At 42.9% G+C, this 19,639-nt stretch overlaps 1 protein-coding gene across 1 annotated transcript; it reads right to left on the minus strand.

Annotated features, from left to right (window-relative positions):
* Positions 1–852: 852 nt before the first annotated feature.
* Positions 853–9,572, minus strand: smtlb (somatolactin beta). Its single transcript, XM_061249254.1, has 5 exons — positions 9,557–9,572; positions 5,763–5,944; positions 5,161–5,268; positions 4,518–4,697; positions 853–1,050 (listed from the first exon to the last, which is right to left on the minus strand). Exons 1-5 carry the CDS (start codon positions 9,570–9,572, stop codon positions 853–855), a joined length of 684 nt encoding a protein of 227 aa, XP_061105238.1.
* Between the last annotated feature and the right edge of the window lie 10,067 nt (positions 9,573–19,639).

The raw sequence follows: 19,639 nt of genomic DNA on the forward strand, positions 1-19,639 counted from the left end.
TAGTGCCTCGAAAAAGGACACACTCACCTTGGAAATGTGACTGATTCACTGTGTTACACAGCCTCCTTTGGTATTCACATCTCAAGGTCTGTGACTTTAGGACTTTGAGTCAGCCATGATCTTCATTGCAATGTTTACAGCAGGTCCAAAACTACAGTAAACAGCACAGTATTTATATTGCACTTTAGGCAGACCATGGCTCTTTCTCCAATCTGCTATTACTATAAACTTTAATAGCATGGTAAGACACTTTAGAATCACTCAGTTGTTCATGAATAATAATCATAAGGAAATACAGAATTATACCCTTCCTAACACCAAGCACATGATTTTTCTTTCATATATTAAACACTTCAGAAGAAAAAGATTAGATTCTTGGCAATATAAACACTCAGTAAAAAATTATGCATACTCATATAGTACTGTACACTTTAATGGTCAAATGTGCACGCTAATACACAAGAACAGTTTTCATTCATACATTCAATTTTTTTAAATGTTTTTTTTTATATATGCACTACAACTATTCAGCTATCCGGCTAGAAATTAAATTTCTTTGCTAAAATGTATGCTTTCTATTCATCAATCTACTATCACAATGTCTACAGGCTGCATGTCAGTATATCATCTAATATCATTAATTGCACTTTCCATGTGTTGTCACATCTATTGCAAATAAAAGTAAAGGATAAACAAAATGTCTTCATATAAATGCAATCTGGCCATGAGTGTGAGCAGCAAGGGATGAAACAAAACAGCCTGAAAGGAAATTGAAAGATGTCCTATCAACAAAAGATGTGATGGCTCTGGGGTTCTATGGTAGGAGGACAGGAGGGGGCTGGGGACTTCCCGTTAGTACAGGAAACAGCCGAGCCTGTCGGACTGACGACACTTGAGCAACCTCAGGAAGGTCTCCACCCTGTGGGAGTCTTTCTTGAAGCAGGTGAGAAGGGTATAGTCGGTCAGCACAGACTCCACCATGTTGGGCTGTGTCATGTAGTGGGTCATGTTCTGGCTGGGCTCAGACACCACAATGTCTTCATTCAGCATCTGAGGAGAATGGTAAATGGTCAACATTTATATAGCGCCTTTTTCCAAATCACGGTATAATTGACGCTTCTCATTCACTCGTTCATACACACACTCACACATCCAACAGCGATTGGCTGCCATGCAAGGCACCAACCAGCTCGTCAGGAGTAATTTGAGGTTAGGTATCTTGCTCAGGGACACTTTGACACACCCAGGGTGGGATCGAACCGGCAACCCTCTGTCTGCTCTCTGACTGCTCTTACCGCCTGAGCCAATGTCGCAAAGGAGGGAGAGGGAGAGAAAGACTGTGTGAGAGAGATTTGTGTTTGTATCTTGCAATACAAATGTCCAAATTTGTCATGCCAATAAAGCATGTATTAAATTGAATTGAGAGAGAGAGAGATAGAAATTTATAGAAATTAATTACACTAAATTACATTGTAAGTATGTGGACTTTTCTATTTAAGCGTATAATTTCCGATCTTGAAAATATATTTATATATTTCAACATATTTCAGTGTATTCAATTTCCATTAGATATTAGAGAGAAGAACTAGGAACTGAATTATATTAAGCAGGACACAATCTGAATATATAATGTCAAAGGCTATTGGGAAAATATCCAATAGCTAATTAACAGTGTATCAGGTGCCAATCAAATGTCAGCCTCCGAATGGACGGTTTCATTATAGACTGCGACGTGCAGTAGCTGAACACAAGAGCAGGCCTTTTGTTGAGGCGTAATTATGTGGCAACCTTTAGTGAATATTTGATCATGCATATCGTGTGTTGCATGGTTCATTGCCATAATAATTTGCACGCTGTGGTTAAAACGGGTTCGGCCCTTGTTCATCAGAGACAGGGTCGTTATATTTGCTTGACCTTCCTCTCAACTGTGCATTCGGTTGCTGTCTCAACACAGCCTCCGCTCCAAAGCAATAGTTGTTTGAAAATTACTGCCAGTGTTAACACAAATCATCAGTGTTAGAGCTCTGATTTGTGATAAGTTCACCTGTCCATAGCCTGACACGCTCATTTTGAATTAAAACGTAATACTGATCACAGAACATCCCTTCAACATAAACTCTGAATATGTGTGAATGATTGAAGTGAAATCGAGTAAAGCACTGCCAAAACCACCCCTACATACCGTGTAAAACTGTAACATTGCTACAAACACCTGCCGCCGATTTTAACAAAGGGACTTTCTTTCATCCCAACCGCCGTGTTACTGTACGCGTTTGAGGCGTACAACATGCTGTACAAGTTTCGAATGCAATTTTACGAGTAATTAGCATGCGCCTAAGTGCTTTCTCGAGCGAAATTTTCGACGAGACTGACAAGCTGATGGCAATGTTTCTGAATATGTTCAAACATTGCCCGAGCAGGAGGTTTTAAAAGCCACCTCAGGGAGGCGTGTGCGGGGAACGTGTTTGGCCGGGGGGTACTCCTGCTGAGATTGACATAAAATACCGCGCCAGAACTGATCGAGTATATTGCTCTTGTACACAAACAGCCCTGGGATTTTACTTGAGTTTTCTTTTGAAGCATCTCCCTAACCTACTGCCAAAAACACCCCCCAAAATACAGCAGTTGTTAGTAAGCTGTATTGCTTCTACTTCTGAACGATTCTGCCAATCAATGAAAGACGAGCAAACAAATTAATTTACAATGCTTACATTTTGTGGCTGCGTATAATATGATATGCGTATAATATCCGTATAACACGATGCTAGGAAACGACCTTTTGCAGATCTGCCACCCAACGACGTAGGTGCGGTTATACTTAAAAACAGCGCATCCGGCAGATAACACGAAGTAATAAAGTATGTTTAATTTTAATAATTGATCTGAAGGGCACTGGTAGATTAATTAAAGGAAGCTACATGTGAGGGGGAAGCTCCGCAGGGCTCCCTCCCTTCAAGGTCCTCTAATTTATCACCAGAGTCGCCTGGCATCTTTTGCAGGAGAGCGGAGCGCTCGCAAACTCCCGGGGAGTCTGCGCCGACTTATTTTTTTAAAGCAATTAAAAGTTGTGTCTGACATTTAGTCCCACGGGCTGTGGATCACAGAGCTGCATCCCGAACACACTCAGGTCTTAAGGAAGACCAAAATATGGTGGAGTGTTCAAAGCCAGCATGCACAGCACTGCTGGGAAGAAGGAAAAAAAAAGAAAAAAAAAAGAAAACAGCTGGTAGCTGGTTGACCAGTTCAGACCAGCTCCCAGCTTGACATGGTTTGACCAGCTCAAGCTATCAGTACTCGCTGGTTAACCAGCTCATACCCAGCTAGATCAGCTTCATGATCAGCTTGGCCATGCTGGTTGACCAGCTCATACCCTGCTAGACCAGCTCAATTTTCAAGTTGGTCAAGCTGGCATATCTGGATTTTACAGCAGGGAGTAGCACTGAAATAACAGTGTGGAACAAGTCCATGCAAATTAATCACGACCTCAGCTAACATGGTGGCCTGATAGTTGATGAGAGTGGTATCTTAATTATCAGTGAAATTTCATATTTTTTTGCTTCTCACAGACACCACCGGTGAGCATTGTTTAATTTCCTCTCACAGGCTCTCTGCCTATGCTCAGCTAAGTGGATGAGCGGACTGAGCAAGCGTACTTAGCATTGCATGAAGCTATGTTTCATAAAGTATAGAAGGCTTTATATTGTAATGTTTATGTTGATTGTTTGGGGCGTGGTCCATGTAAATTTACAAATTCCAATCTTTAACACTCTGACAGCTGTCCCCATTAGAGATGAGGTCACGGTTGTCCTACGGTAACTGTGAATAAAAAGCTACGTGGTAACACTTTATTTTAACTGTACTGCAAATTGTACATAATGCAGCTATAATCGTGGCATTAGATAAGATGAGTTGGTACTTCATTAATGCCCATAGGAAAATGTGTTCCTCAGCAGTGGCATGCAATCAAAACAGTGTGTCATTAAAAAAACAATTACAGTAACAATTAAAAACAGCGTAAGAACATATAGAAAAGGGACAACATAAGAAACATAAAAACACCAATTAAGAGTCCAAAGCTTAAAAGTGCTAAAAAGTAATTATTTCCCATGTCTAAAGAAAAAAAAAAAAGAAGATAAATAAGACTGTTATCCGGCCTGGTTAAGACAACATATGGCAGCAGGCAGGAGTGAAATGAGATGTTGTTACCAGCAATGACAGAGCAGTACAGCTCAGGATACAAAGCGTATTCAAGTCAAAATGCCATCATGTACGCAGCAAAGCAGCAGCAACAGAACAGACTTCAAAATAACAGCTAAATAATTACAAAGAGATTGCAGCATCAATCCTATAATTGCAGTACCATCTGCGGCTACACTAGCTGTGCTAGCTTAACTGTGATACGTTGTCATGGCCGGTTATGACAACGATTGTTGCTGAAGATGGCTTTACAGTATGGCATCTTTATGGCATCTACGGTACGACTTTCCTGCTATGTTGTCAGATGTTCTTGGACATACCTTTTTGATGAGGACTATCACCCCCTGCTCGAGATTCATCAGCTTGGTGGACATCCACTTAGTCTTGTTGAGAAGAGTTTCCGGTGCGTGGTCGTAGAGGTCCAGTGTGATCTGCAGACTATGCAAGGGCCCGACCCACGACTGTATCACCATCAGCGTCGAATGAAGGAGCCACTTATCCTATGTACAATACCAGAAAAGTACAAGGATTAACACTCGCAGCCCTGGTGTAAAATCCAGGTATGACCTGCTTGAAGTACCAGCTACCAGCTGCTTCAAAATAGAGCTTGAGCTGTTTTTTTTAATCGGGGTGTGAATCTACAAAATGTGCTGTAATCTCAATAATACAAGGCTTACTACCTAAATGCAGAAATGTTGTCACTTATTAATATCTTCAAAGCCTTTAATGCCTTACCAGAGCATCAAAGAAATCTTGATCTCAGAGATCAGTTCAGTACAGCTTGCAGAGAAGTAATGATGAGACTGAGTGTGTGTCTGCGTGTGTGCGTGTCTTCATGTGATGCATGCATACAAAGAACAACCAAAATATCCTCCCCACACCACATCCAAGGCCAAGTTTAGCAAGTGTGCATGGAACTGAATCCAAACCCCAGGCTAAGAGCGGGATGGGCCTCTGTCTTACTGAGATCTGCTGGATTTCACCCTTGGATCCGGGAACAGATCTGGTGCCGCACGAGTTCCCTCCACGGATCAGCTGAGGCCGTATCGTAAGGGGGATGAACATTTCCTCCTGTCGACGGAGACAGATAAACAAACACTGAGCTACGGTCCACTAATTCATCCTCTCTGAACCAGCACCACCATTTTGTGCTCCCGTACATGCTAATATATTCACTCTAAGGGTCTAAGTGCAGGACTTACAGCGTACTGTAGCTATCTGTGGAATCACAGCTCGAAACAAGCAATTAAAGGGTTTGAAGGATGTATATGTAGCACGTTACTTGTGTATTCAGGGCATGTTACAAGTTGGCTTCGCATAACGTCGGCTTGATTTATCATTGGATTATTATCTCATTAATTTGGAAATTGCTATTTCTATGTGAAGGAAGAACCATCCATTTCAGTAAAGCAAAGTTAAACAGAGATGATGAGAGACCAAGGAAATAGTAATGAAAAAGTACTGATTTGTTCATTTGCATCAGATATTACAAGATTTGAAGTTGTAGGGTTTTAATTACAGTCTCTCTCTCCCCCTCTCTCCCCCCGTTCTACAGCTGCGCTCACAAACAGTGTGCAGGACTCCTCGGAGACTTTGTAGATGAGTTCGGCGTGCTGGATGATCCGTTCCAGGAGCTTGTCCAGGGTGATGGAGGGGCAGCGTGTGCCGTCCGGCTGGTCCTCCGTGCAGTCCACGGGGTATCCCACAATCCTGTGCCACAGCATCAGCCACACACAACCCTGCAGCACTACACAGGGGCACACATGCACATCACAAACTCCTGCCAGCCCCCTTGAGGCCCAAAACATTTTCCATTTTCAATCTATGAAGGCAATTATTCTTCCAAAAATAGTAATTGAATATTTGAATCAATGTGCAATAAAGCAAAAAAAATATATATTTTTTTTTACTTTAGGTGAAAACATTTCAATCGAAAATGAATACCAATTTCAATTTCTTATTTTCGTAATGTAAAACTTTCTGACCGGTAGAAAATATGATATATTTACCCTTGTTCATTCTGCTGGAAGGAATTACAGTCTGGTGTAGACTCTACCTAAGTCTTCCGTTTCATCTACCTTTATATACAAAAACCCCAAACTTATGAATGCTTCATAAGAAAGTATGAAGGCATAATGGAATAAAAGGTAAGCTGATATGTACAAGACTTCCTTTTGATTTTATTCATCGTCTTTACCCGGGAGGAGCAGTGGAACAAGACTTTGTCATACCAGCTGGCTGTAATGTTCTAGAAAATGTGACCGTATCCTTTTGACGTAAGGTGTTCAAAAAAGTGGGTGAGCGTACGGTCATACCTGGCCACAACCAGAATACTATTTTTGGTATTTTGCATTAGTGATTATTTTTTGTTTCATTGTATAATTTCAATTTCAGCATTACTATTGAACATGACTCTATGCAATAGCCCTGAACATTCATATTTTTTAAATAAATAATAATTTCTTATTTTGCTGTCACTTTTATCCAGAGCGACTTACAGTTGATTTATCTAAGCAGGGGAAAATCCCCCTGGAGGAATGCAGGGTTAAGGGCCTTGCTCAAGGGCCCAACAGCTGTGCTGTTCTTATCTTGGCTATACTGGGGCTTGAGCCACCAACCTGTACCTTAGCCGACAGACTACAGGCTACCCCCTAAAATAGTCCTACAGTGTGAATGAAAATGATGGATATTATTGCCGTGTTTCTGCCTTTGCTAAAATGTCTCTATTGTGGGACAGGTAGGCGTGCTCGATCAGCTGGTTGTGAGCCCAGCGCTGGGGAATCGGACGCAGGGAACGTGTTTAATCTGCTAAATCTTGAATTAGCAGTGAAAGGAAAAGGTATGAACCGCTCCCATCCATTTGCGGTTTTATTGGTGTGCGCCAGCGTCCCTGACCTCCCAACTCACAAAGGCGCACAGGAAATCAGAACGCGTCGCTTGAGCAGGGACACCGAATCAGCGAGATTGATCGCCCCTCTCAGCGACTGCGAGAGCCGCGCCCCCCCCCCCCCCCCCCCCCCTGCCCGTCGTTAGCGCGGCCGTCGTTAGCGCTCCCGTCGTTAGCGCTGTCAGTAAACCCGGCGGAGGGAGGAATCTCGCGCCTCTCCAGTTGCTAAGATTAAAGCCGCGGTAATGAGGGGGCTCTGCCGTCGCTCTGCAACCGGGAAGCGGCGACACCGAGGGGGTGTCGCTTGGCGCCGCGACAAGTTTGCGGTGAAGAAACTCCGGCACAAGGATCCGTCCGTATTGACTGACAAGGCAGTGTTCACCTGTTCGCGCTCCTGCAACACCGTCCTGCGGACCTCACCTGCCAGGGGAGATGAGCAGCACTGCCATTAAATTGAAGTCTGCTATCGGTGCCCGTTGTTTTAGGACCACGGCTGGGCTGTCATTCTTCTCCATCTGACATTTGCTTTCCTTCCAACATTCATTGACTGGAGCGGGATTCTGGGGAGGGAAAATGACACTGTGTAATTGCCCACTAGCTGAAATGCCAGGGACGAGGAGGGGGATGCAGGCGCACTCACACACACACACACACACACATGCACACTCACACACACACACACACACACACACACACTGCAGGCACACTCACATACACACACACACCCACACCCAGACCCAGACCCACACACACCCACATACACACACACACCCACATACGCGCACACACACACACACACACACACACACACACAAACACAGACACATATGCGCGCACACACGCACACTCACACACACAGGCACACAGGCACACACACACACAGGCATAAAAACACACACATACGCACACACACAGGCATACACGCACACAAACACACAGACATACACACACATACACACATGCACACAAACACCCACACACAGGCACACATACACACACGCATGCACACACACACACACCCCCACACACTCACACACACAGGCACACACACATATACACACGCAAGCAGGCACGGACACACACACACACCCACACATGCACACACATGCACGGACAAGCTCATAAAGGTAGCACCTGTTTATGTAGGACAGTACCTAATACAGGAGGAAACTGAAACTTTCCAGAAGTTTTATAAGTTGAAAAGTTTTCAGCCATTTTAAAGGCCCTTCCCCAGACAATACGGGCACACAAACACACACACGCATGCTCGCACGTACAAACACACACACATAGACACACAGGCACCGTCCTCTTAAGTGCGTTGGAATCAAGATAATGGCAAAAAGGTCATTCCAGCACGGAGGAGCTGAAAGTGCTGAAGCAAACTGTACCGAAAACACATAAAACATCAAAACAAACAGCAAACTCCCCGGAGCCAGCTCGCGAGAAGGCAATCCTGACCTTTAAAAAATAACAGTGGGCCCAGATCGCAAATGCACTGGGGTCACAGAGACCTCCGAGACGAGAGATCAGCCCCTTACCTGCTTTCACTGAGCGCCGTACGCTAAGAAAGGGCTGTATGGCGGCTCTCCATAGGGTAACCCTTGTCAGCTCTTTACAAAACCCTCTACGGTCGATGTGAAGAGTGTAAAAGCTCCATTTTGACTGACAAAGAACCCTTGAACCAGATGGGGTTCCTCTATGGAGACATAAAGGAATATGTTGGAACCTTTTGGAGAAAGGTACAATAATCAATACAGTCAGCAAAGTTCACAATAATCAACGTATTCATGTTTATGTCAGTGTAGCAAATATATATAATGAATGAGGACCTGTTTATGTTCAGTCCTGTATCAGGCTGGCATTTGCTGGTATCTGTTTCCAGGCATTGGTTATAAACACTGGAAAGTTACTGCCTAGGGTAGTGGAAAAAACCCCGATTTAATCCGGTTTGTAGAATGAGGGAATGAGGGTGTGTTTTGTCGAGTTAAAAATTGGGTGAAGCACCTTGACTCGGTCACCTGGGAAGCAGCCATCTCTTCCCCAGACCCTGTCGTCAGCTCTGAAAGGCCCAGGACTGTAGACTGTAGTTGTCAACTTTCATGAATACTGGAAGGGCAAATTGTTGACTGATTTGGCTTTTCAAGGTTCAAAGCCAGCAGGTCACAAAATGAAAATATGACAGCGTTGTTGTGACAAAATCGTTTTGTACAACATCCCATAGGCTCATCTCATCCAGGGGAGGCCATTAGGGGAGGTCATGACTAACTCCCCGTCACGCAGCCAGCCGGGAACGTGCTCCCATCGCAGAAGAGGGAGGTTATTGCAGGACACACCTCGTTCTTCGGGTCTGTAGAAGAACATGCCGGATGTTGTGGTGTTTTAAAGTGGCACCAAAAGGAGACACTGACTCCATCATGGAGTACTGGTCATATGGGTTAAGAAATAAAACAATAAATATTTGTCACGCACCTCTTCTTAAATTCATGTTAAGGAGAGCATTTGATGCATTTCTTTCATAAGTAATTAGATAGGCATTTTACCCTTATAGGGCTATGAGATGGCAACATTTAATTTTAAAGAGCCTTGTTGCTATGACTTCAAACAACACACACACACACACACACACACACACACACACACACACAAACAATAATAATATATCAACAGCCAAGCGTTCCCAATGAATTCCATGATGAGGGAAAAAGGGGATAATGCATAGTTAGTTATTCTAAGTTATTCAGAACTCACGAGGAGGATCGAGAACCGAAACCCCATACCACTATGGCAAATAGTTTTTATTTCTTTTTAATTTTTATATAATTTATTTCTTAACCCTTTCCACTTTGACCCCCCCACCAGAAGGCATCATCTGAGTCTGTGATGAGCTCAGGGTTTTAAACTGTAAGCGGGGAATGGGGGAGCCTCCTGCTTTATTACCCTGTATCGCAAATAAGAGGTTGCTAAATCTAATCTAAACTGCTATAATCGCTAGCGGAGAGTAATCTGGCATTGCCGTTTTGCGGTTTTATTACGTTGCAGTTTTTTGTATGATATGAATATGAATGTAACAATAATTTTCGATGTCGACGTCTCAACCACAAGGGGGCAGAGTGGATGGGGTTGACAGTTAGACATTAGGGAGGCAAGCTGACAAGCTACCAGCGGTGAGTTTGCTACGGATTTATATGGAAATTAAGATGAATAATCAAATTCCAAACAAAGGATTGCAGAACACGAAATTAGATGTTATGGGAAAATATCTGGCCTCTAGATCCGAAAGATGAGGTTAGGAAATTAACCTTACTGAGCTAATCTTCTCGGAAAGTCATACTGCTCAAAGGCTTATTTTCACACAGAAAAGACAGGAGGCGCTGAAAATACAATAAGACCATCCGTAACAAATCAGCATTCCTCACTAAGGTACCTTTTTATCATTTTTAATCTCATAATACATAAATAACGAGTTGAGAAGAGAGGAACTTAAAAAATATATATATTTTTATGCAATTCAAGTGGAAAATTACTCTGCCTGCTCTGGTGCATTCAGTTATAGGAACACATTTCACACTGATATTCAAAATTGTGTACATGCAAATAAATCATCGTCCTAATTATTTTAATATTGAGAAGAAAAAAAACATGAGTGATATTTGCGGAACATTAGCAGACATTATGGCTTGAGGTGTCTTCTGTTGCCATCTTGTTGATTTATGTGGCAGATAAAACAGTGAATATGTGAAGTATGTTTTTTAATGAGATTTTTTAATAAGCATAAAAACAAATTATGTTTTTAATTGTTCTATCTACAGGCCTCAGGCAGTTGCTTTGTGGGAAAAGTTGTGTAATTATGCATCTATTTATGTCTACTGAAATTAAACTGTTTTTTTAGCAGAAAGCTTACATTTTCATGAGTTCTTCATCTTTTGACTGGAGAGCAAAATTAGAATATTTTATGTCCTGCTTAGCATCGCTAAGTACTGCACTTGGGGAGAGGAAAATGACTCAGTGAACAAATTCTTGAAACGACTGAAAAACAAATGCAGAAATAGACATAGATAGCATAGACTTGACATTTTCGAGCTGTAATTTGCATATTAGCAGCACTGAGAGGAACCTGAACAAAATAACAGACAGGAAGTGTGGGTGTTGTAGTTTTGAGAATGGGTATTGTAGTTTGAAACTCCAAATGACAGCTGAGGAAGGTGGTGTGTGTGTTCACATCCTTGCATAACCAATGAATTGTTGGTGATTGCATATTAGTCATCCACCCACAACTACCCTGCATTAATTGACTTCTTCACGGAGGCCATGATAAAGTAAGCTTATGTCTTTCTAGTCTTTTATGTGACAAAACCTCCTCTGTCCCTCTGTGTGTCAGATGTTAAGGTAGCACTCTAATAATCCAAAGGAAGAAATGACCATTGAGATATTTTCACAGGGAAAAAACCAGTATGCATTATTATTGTTAGAATTGATCATTGGTGGCACTTCATTCACAACTGACAGTGAAGAAACCATTACATCAAGTGTCACTGCCCTAACTCATTTAAATAGACTGGAGGCTACATAAACCTGCATATCATATAAACCCATTTCAGGTTAGCTTACAGCCTTTCACAAGCCAATGCCTCTTCTGCCTGTCTATTTCTCAGCATCTTTAGACATGATGAAAAGGACCATGAATAAGGGTATGGGCTGAACAAATTCAAAATGCCACTGTATATCCTACATCCTCACATTGCTGTTTTGGCCACATGTAACAGCAGAAAGAAAAAAATGTCTCACTTACAACAAAGCAAAGGCCAGACATAGCCGCAAGCTTTCGCTGCTCGAGGCAAACCAAACCCACAGATTCGAAAGTAACTGAAAACAAAAGCCACCTTCTTTGAGAGGTTTTCCAACACTCCCCCAAAGTCCTTTTTCCATAAGCTTGACCAAATCCCAGAAAGCGCCAGGCCCTCAGTTCAGAGTCCCACTTAAAGGTTCAGTCCGTCCTGCTCATTGATATGCTAGCCCCGTCTTTGCCTGAGATCCAGGGAGGGGAGTCCGTCCGCGAGCACAAACGTAGTCCCGCATGCTCCCACCAGCCACATTCGGCACAACAGCTATTTCAGAAGCCATTTTGGGTCCTCCTGTTCCATTGCCTCTGTGGTGCGTCGGGACTCGCATACAGCTACAAGTAGTGGTGAAATTAATAGCCATAGTGAAGAGGATTGTGTGTGTGTGCGTGGTTTGTATGTGTGTGTGCACGCGTGTGTGTGTGTCTTATGAAGCAGTACCTTGCATGGTCCTCTCTGGCAGGCTTCAACTTTAACAGTGCCTCATTTATAAATACACACTACCTTACTGTTGGGTTTGCTGTCCTCCTCAGTTTGCCACAAAAGACAGGCTTTTTGTCAGTTTCTTTATTTTATTTTTTGTCAACCTTGTGCCTTTAAGCTCCCACCACTTCAGGTTGCTGCTGTCCACCTTGTATTTAAGTGCTGCCCAATTTGTACCTGTGTGTGATGCATGGTTTTTATGACCTTTCGTCTTGGAAAGGGGTAGTTCCAAGGCAGACATTTCATCGAACGTGACAATGATGCTTGGCAGCTCAGTACATTTTTAGCTGTAAAATTTAACACCGGGCTCTTCTGCGAATGACAGCACATAGATTACAGAAGATTGAAGAACACTCATGGAGGTCCAAAACCTACAAAAAGATTTACAAAAAAGTTTACAAGGTACTCATGAAGAATGGCATATATATTTATTTTGCTATTTGGCCCTCTTTGAAAACCATACTTTAGTACTTCACTCTGAGACACTCCAGTCTGCTGTAAAAAAAAAAAAAGGAATGATAAAAATTAACTCTTATCCAAATAAAAACACATCTGTACCCTTCTACAACAGGTGTTAGAAGAAGAAAAGTACATCACGTATAGGTCCCATATGATGCAATTTATTTATTAAATCTCACTTTAATTTTATTCAAAATATGTTCAACATGTTTCTTGCCGTTACACAAAGCGCTTCATAATGAATGCCTCCTTCACCCATTCACACACGCACTCAGACGCCGGCAGCGAAAAATAAACTCCCCCGCTGCTGTGGTGTCTGGTCCTCCAGGATGAGTCAACAAACACGGGCCCGAGGAGTCCGGTCGGGGCTCAGAGACGGCCTTCCCCTGAGCGGGTCCAGATGGCGCTTCCGCGGCCCGTCATGAATAACCAGGCTGGGCTCCCCGGCTGCGCTAAGCTCCGCGCGTCTGCGGGGTCTCGGGTTTCGAGGCCCGCGGCCCCCGCTGACCTTTGGCGGAGCGTCAGCCGACGCCAGGCGGTTTCCCGCGTGCGCGCCATGTGCGGAGAGCCGCGCGCGGGAGCCGCTAATCGACACCGGGAGGAGCTGGCGCCGCGTCAGGAGTCCTGGGAGTCCCGCCGCGCCGGAGGATTGCATTCTGAGGCCCGTCAGGAGTTCAGAGGCACGTAATTACAATTAATAACATTTAAAATATGTACTTTTATCAGCACCATTAAATTTTTAGTCGCAAGACTGCACATCTTATGACACATTTTCATAAAATGCAAGGAAAAGGTATTATCCATTTTATTTCGGTTTCATAAATGTGTATGAAGTAGCAAACTTCTAAAGCCAAGATTTACCATTAAGGATATTAACACAATATAGTACCTTATCATGATGCTAGCAATGGGGCAGTTGCCTTGCTCATTTCTTGATGCCGACCTTGTTTGCTATTGCCAGGTGTCTATAGAGGTCAGGGTTTCTCAACTCATTTTCCAGACAGTACCTTTTTTTTGGGCTCACGCGTGCAGATAGCTGCCTTGGTTAATTGGTATCCAGGTGCAGTCTAATTATGAAACCAATGATCTATTATTGGTAGGTGGGCTCAATGTCCCTCCGTTCTGTGTTTGAATGTTGCATTTCGCTTCAGACACCGAGCCAGTTAGAGGTAGCCTGGAAGTCTTTTTTCTTTATATAGTTAAAGGCCTGTTGCCCCATATTCAGGTAACTGTATCAGTGTTTCTTGAATATTCTCTTTCACCTATTAAGTCTAAATCGATGGTTTACAGTACTGTTTTAGTTGGCTTTTCGCCAAGGAGTTTTCTGCCCTATTTTCCGTTTTCCCTTTCTCTTCTAGTGGTTCCCCTAGATTATATTGGGGAGAACCCTAGATTATTTAAGTGGCTATCACACATCCTGTGGGTAATTTTTATATTCCCTTTTCAGTCATGTCTGGTTCTCCATTCCCGCTTTACAATAGAGACATATAATGCAACGTTTGATAGCTAACAAGATACGACCAAAATGTTAACAGGAAAGCTAGCCCATCAGCTGGCTGCTAATTTTCATTCCCAATGCATTTTCTCCATTTGTTTCAGTTCAGCAGAATGGCATGCATTGCACCTCTCTGGCTCTCATCCATAATTTCATGTTAATAAATTATGTTGTTATCCTTTCTTAATTGCATCCTAGTCAAATAATCAACAAACATTCATCACGCAATTTGCAACATCAGAATTTTAATGCGTTGAAATGATTTCTTCTTTCTCTTCCAAATCCTTTCCCAAAGACTCCTTAACTTGGAATCTCAGTGTTCATGTCCATTTTCAGCTTTTATATTAATGAAATATTGGCAAGGCCACTTATCTCTTATTAAAACTGCTCTTTGGCAATGGTAAATAGAGGATGGACTATTAATCGGAGAAAAAAGAAAATGCTGGAAGGTGTTCAGAGTGAGTCTGGTCTGGATTATCTCGAGCTGATCCTTATCAATAAGCCAAAGTGCTTAGAATGCTAATCACATGCACATAGATGATGAACTATATTTTTTAGTGGTTAAGGTACATGACTGGAACCCGCAAGGTCGGTGGTTCAATCCCCAGTGTAGCCACAATAAGACCTGCACAGCTGTTGGGCCTTTGAGCAAGGTCCTTAACCCTGCATTGCTCCAGGGGAGGACTGTCTCCTGCTTAGTCTAATCAACTGTAAGTCGCTTTGGATAAAAGTGTCAGCCAAATGACATGTTATGTAATGTATATTATACTTGATTAAATAGACAATGTAGTCTGCAGTCACATAGTCACATAAATATGTCTACTGACTATGGTCATATACTGTGGTATATAAAGTACTTTAAGTAATACATTATAAATTATGGTATACATACATTATTATGTATTTGTTTTATTCAAAGTTGGTCATAAGGCACCAGCATCCTACCATTGTCCAACCAAGAAAGAAATACAGGAAGTGTAACAGGCCCAGGTTTACAGAGACAAGACAAAATGGTGGCCCCCTGAGTGGTAATGGATGAGCGACCACCGCGCATCTCCCTGGCAAAGAGAGACAACAGCAAGCTCATGAATATGGATATGATTATATGGATGTGATTAGCCTGCTCGGATTAGCACCCCCCCCCCCTTTCAATAAGACCCCCATTTTTGCATCCCAGAGAGGGGGGGGCTCATGGCTAAATGAGCACATTTAAAAGGCTGAAGCCACAGGGAAGATGGCAAAGCGGATTCGCCCTCAGGGGGGGATATTACAGGTGCCGTAATTGGAAATAATTGAGATTCTTAAAGGCCACTCAACAGGTGAGTGCGGTAAATCTCTTTGCGGATAACTCAGTGATGCTATGATTAAAGCCGGGGCGTATTAGGAGCACGGTCGCAGCAAGAGCGCGGCTGAAGGAATTTGCTTCTTTTCTGTATGTTTTTGAGAAAAAAGTGGAGATTTTTAAAGGTCGTGTTGTCAGGGCTACAGCAGGATGCCACTTAGTGTCAGCCGGCCCAGTGTTACCATTAATTAGAGCATTCGACACACGAGGCTGGTGCTGACATTCCCAACCTCTTCCGTACCAAACAAGCTGTCTTCATCCTGTTTTTACTCCAGGGCTTCCGACTACGTTTTGGCAGGGATTTAGTCAGGTAACATTTAAAGAGTTGTCTGAAGTTATCCTTCCTCAGTCCAAACCCCCCATCTTCACACACACACACACACACACACACACACACACACACACACAGCTCCAGTATACAGGGGCAGCACTGAGCCCTGAAGTTACATACAACACACATCCGTCCCCTCTTGGTCATCTTTATAAAACTTTACTGGGGGGTGAACTCATCATTTTAACATGATTAAAAGCATTTGCCAAGAGGGGACCTAGAAAATGTCCCCACTTGGTTTCTTTGTGGATGTGTAATGACACCATGGTCCCCTGATACATAGGTAAAAAAGTACACACACACAAGCATATGCAGCATATATATACACACGCTGTATATAATAAAATAATAAAATAAATGTATGAAATGTATGCTTGGAACATGTACTCAGTTGTACTGTACTTTCAGTGTACATTTGGGAAATTTGATCCTTGAAGAATGAAAATGTACCTCCAATGTCACCATACCTCTGAGAGCACGTACTGTATTTACTGTACACGCACATGCACACACAGAGAATGGTGTGAGAGACACAGTCATTGTGATTCTAAATACTTTACTATCAACAAGTCCCACAAGAAACACAATTTAAAAGAACCAACCCACCGGCACATAATGAATAAAACATTCACATGCATAAATAATAACTGGATACAGTTTGTTCATTCTTATTTTCATAAAATAACAAATTAAATATGTGTAGGCGACAAGAACAACAAAAGCAGATGATTCTAGACTAACAATGAGAAGAGAAGAAATATGTTTGTGTAAAATAATTAGATTTTTGTTTTGTTTTTAGTTTGGCCACACATTTACACGCTATTACAATCGACTGACTAATTTTAACACTATATCATACATGTTGCTATAATACACACACACACACACACACACACAGACATTACCTTGCATTTCAACTGTTCCTCATTCCGTTTTCTTCCTATATCACATTAAGCCCAATTCTAATGCTCTATTGTCATCTGGGTGGCTTCTTTTGACACTGTATCCATAATGGTAAAAAATTTACATGAATGTACCTTGACAAAACTAGACTGAAGGCCATTTGTCTAATTTCCTGTAGCATGTTTTTGCAGCATCCGGGACACGTAGCAGAACGGCAGGTGAAAAGGGGTGACAGGTTCATGTCTGCGAAGGTGTACTGACAGCTGGAAAGAGCCTCCTGGCGCCAGGCGGTCATGCCACGGATAGGCTTTATTGCCTCCGCGTTGCTGGACTTTATTAGCCGGAGAGTGCGTGCCGAGAGGAGATTTAATTAGGGCGGTAGACATGCAGGGAGAATTCAGTCTGGCCTCCTCAGAACCTGCCTGACAGTGGAGACAGGCCAGCAGAGTCGCCGGCATTAACGCAGGGGAAATGCCAGGAACAGAGCCAAACACCCGTTTCAAATGTTATCACTCCATCGAATGGCCGTTATCAGTGGCTATCAGGCGCATGAACACTCAGTGAGCACTTTATTAGGTAGACCTGTACAGCTTGTCAATGCAAATATTTAATCAGCCAATCGTGTGGCAGCAACTAAATGCATCAAAGCTATCAGATGTGGTCAAGAGGTTCAGCTGTTTTTCAGACCAATTGTCAGAATGGGGAATGCATTGATTTTAAAAGTGACTTTGACCATAGAACACAACAGTCTCTAGTTTGCAGAGAATGGTTTGAAAATTATCCAATGAGAAGCAGTTCTGCTGGCAGAAATGCGTTGTTACTGAGAGAGGCCAGACTGAAGCTGACAAAGGCGACAGTAATGCAAATAATAATGATATGCAGAAGAGCATCTCTGAACACACAACACATCAAACCTCTAAGTGGTTAGGCTATAGCAGCAGAAGCCTTCATAAGTCTAATAAATACCTAAAGTGTGAAGTGGGTGTACATATGTTATTGGGGGCCTACTATGCCTACTACTAGGTTCAGAAGGCTGCTATCATCTAGTTACTTGGTTGATCAATGATACAAATACAAGCCCACTCCAGATCCAGGATAACGGCCATTCAATCGAGTGAGAACACTGAAAATGGGTCGGGGTCGGGATAGGAGAAAGGGAATCGTTATATTATTCCATCATTACATTGATATTCGATGGGGATGGAAGTAAGGGAGTCTTATTGTATCCCTATCATTGATCAACCATGTGAATAGATAACAGAACCTACTAATGGGTATAATAGGCCCCTACTAACCCTTATACAGGGTGGCCTGTAGCGTAGTGGTTAAGGTAAATGACTGGGACCCACAAGGTTGGTGGTTCGATCCCAGGTGTAGCCACAATAAGATCCGTACAGCCGTTGGGCCCTTGAGCAATGCCCTTAACCCTGGGAGGATTGTCTCCTGCTTAGTCGAATCAACTGTACGTCGCTCTGGATAAGAGCGTCAGCCAAATGCCATTAATGTAATGGATATACAGTATGGGGCTGACAATCACTGATAACTGCCATTCAATCTAGTGATAACATTCGAACCGGCTCAGCCAAACTTATTTAAATTATGTTCTTTCGGCAGGCCCTGTAATCCAGCACATAATGAGACCACTGCTGCGTATCTGACACTCATTCTATGGCTTGGGTTCAGTGTTTATTCACATATTTATTTTTTAATGTTTTGCAATAAACATAGTTTACAGTTGCAGGGCTCTCTCCGGTGCAGCGGGAGTTGAAACGGCCACAGCGAGGCGGAACCTGGTTGTATCATCTCATGAAATGATTGCGTCTTCTACGGCGCCGCGTCCCCAAAAACCGCACAAAGCGCACATTGGTTTTCCTCTCTCGGTCTCTCTCGCTCTAAACTTCCCGCTTCCAGCAACAACTTCGCTTCCATGCAGGACTCCCATCCAAATGCTAAACGGCCTCAGCTGTGACGATGCTACGTCTACGAGGCAGGAGTAAAATACCGGGTGTTACGGTCATTTTGCGCTCAATTTGAGCAGTAATATGTGGACATCGTAGTTTACCAGTTTCGGGTTGTGGAAACAGGCCTGATGTGAGGCACTTGCCCACAGTGTTTCCATTTCGCTCACAGCCGAAGTGGAACGGCGTGTTGACATTTGCAATCTGTTTTTTGTCATCATTCATATTTGCCCAGCGCTCGTTTTAAATTCCTCGTCTTAGAGGTAGAGGAACGCAATGGCATCTGACAGTCGGCGTGTTGTTCTGTTCAAATATATCACTGCATGTTAAATATATGCATGATGTTTATCACGCAAGGCCAATGGCTTGACAAGCAAATGAAGACAGAGCCTCTCACCTCGATGTAAAATACATAAAGGCGAAATCCCTAGCACAATGATTTCCATCTCTCCTTCGGTCCTGTTGGACATACACACACACACACACACACACACACATACAGGCACGCCTTTACACAAATACACATGAACACACATGCATGCATGCACTCACATACACACACACAGACACAGAAAAACAAACACAAAAACACACACATACACACACACACACACATAAAAAACACACAGGAACACATCCATACATGCATACACATAAACACCCAGACACAAAAGAACAAACACATATATACACATAAACACATAGGAACCGTCACCACTGGAATTTAGACAGCCCACAAAATC

The sequence above is a fragment of the Conger conger genome, chromosome 7 (genome assembly GCF_963514075.1).
Source record: "Conger conger chromosome 7, fConCon1.1, whole genome shotgun sequence".
NCBI classification, from domain to species: Eukaryota; Metazoa; Chordata; class Actinopteri; order Anguilliformes; family Congridae; genus Conger; species Conger conger.

Coding starts and splice junctions, on each gene's coding strand:
- smtlb (XM_061249254.1), bottom strand. Junction 5,269..5,762: donor AGGAGTCCTGCACACTGTTT/GTGAGCGCAGCT, acceptor CTCCGTCGACAG/GAGGAAATGTTCATCCCCCT. Junction 4,698..5,160: donor GTGAAATCCAGCAGATCTCA/GTAAGACAGAGG, acceptor TATTGTACATAG/GATAAGTGGCTCCTTCATTC.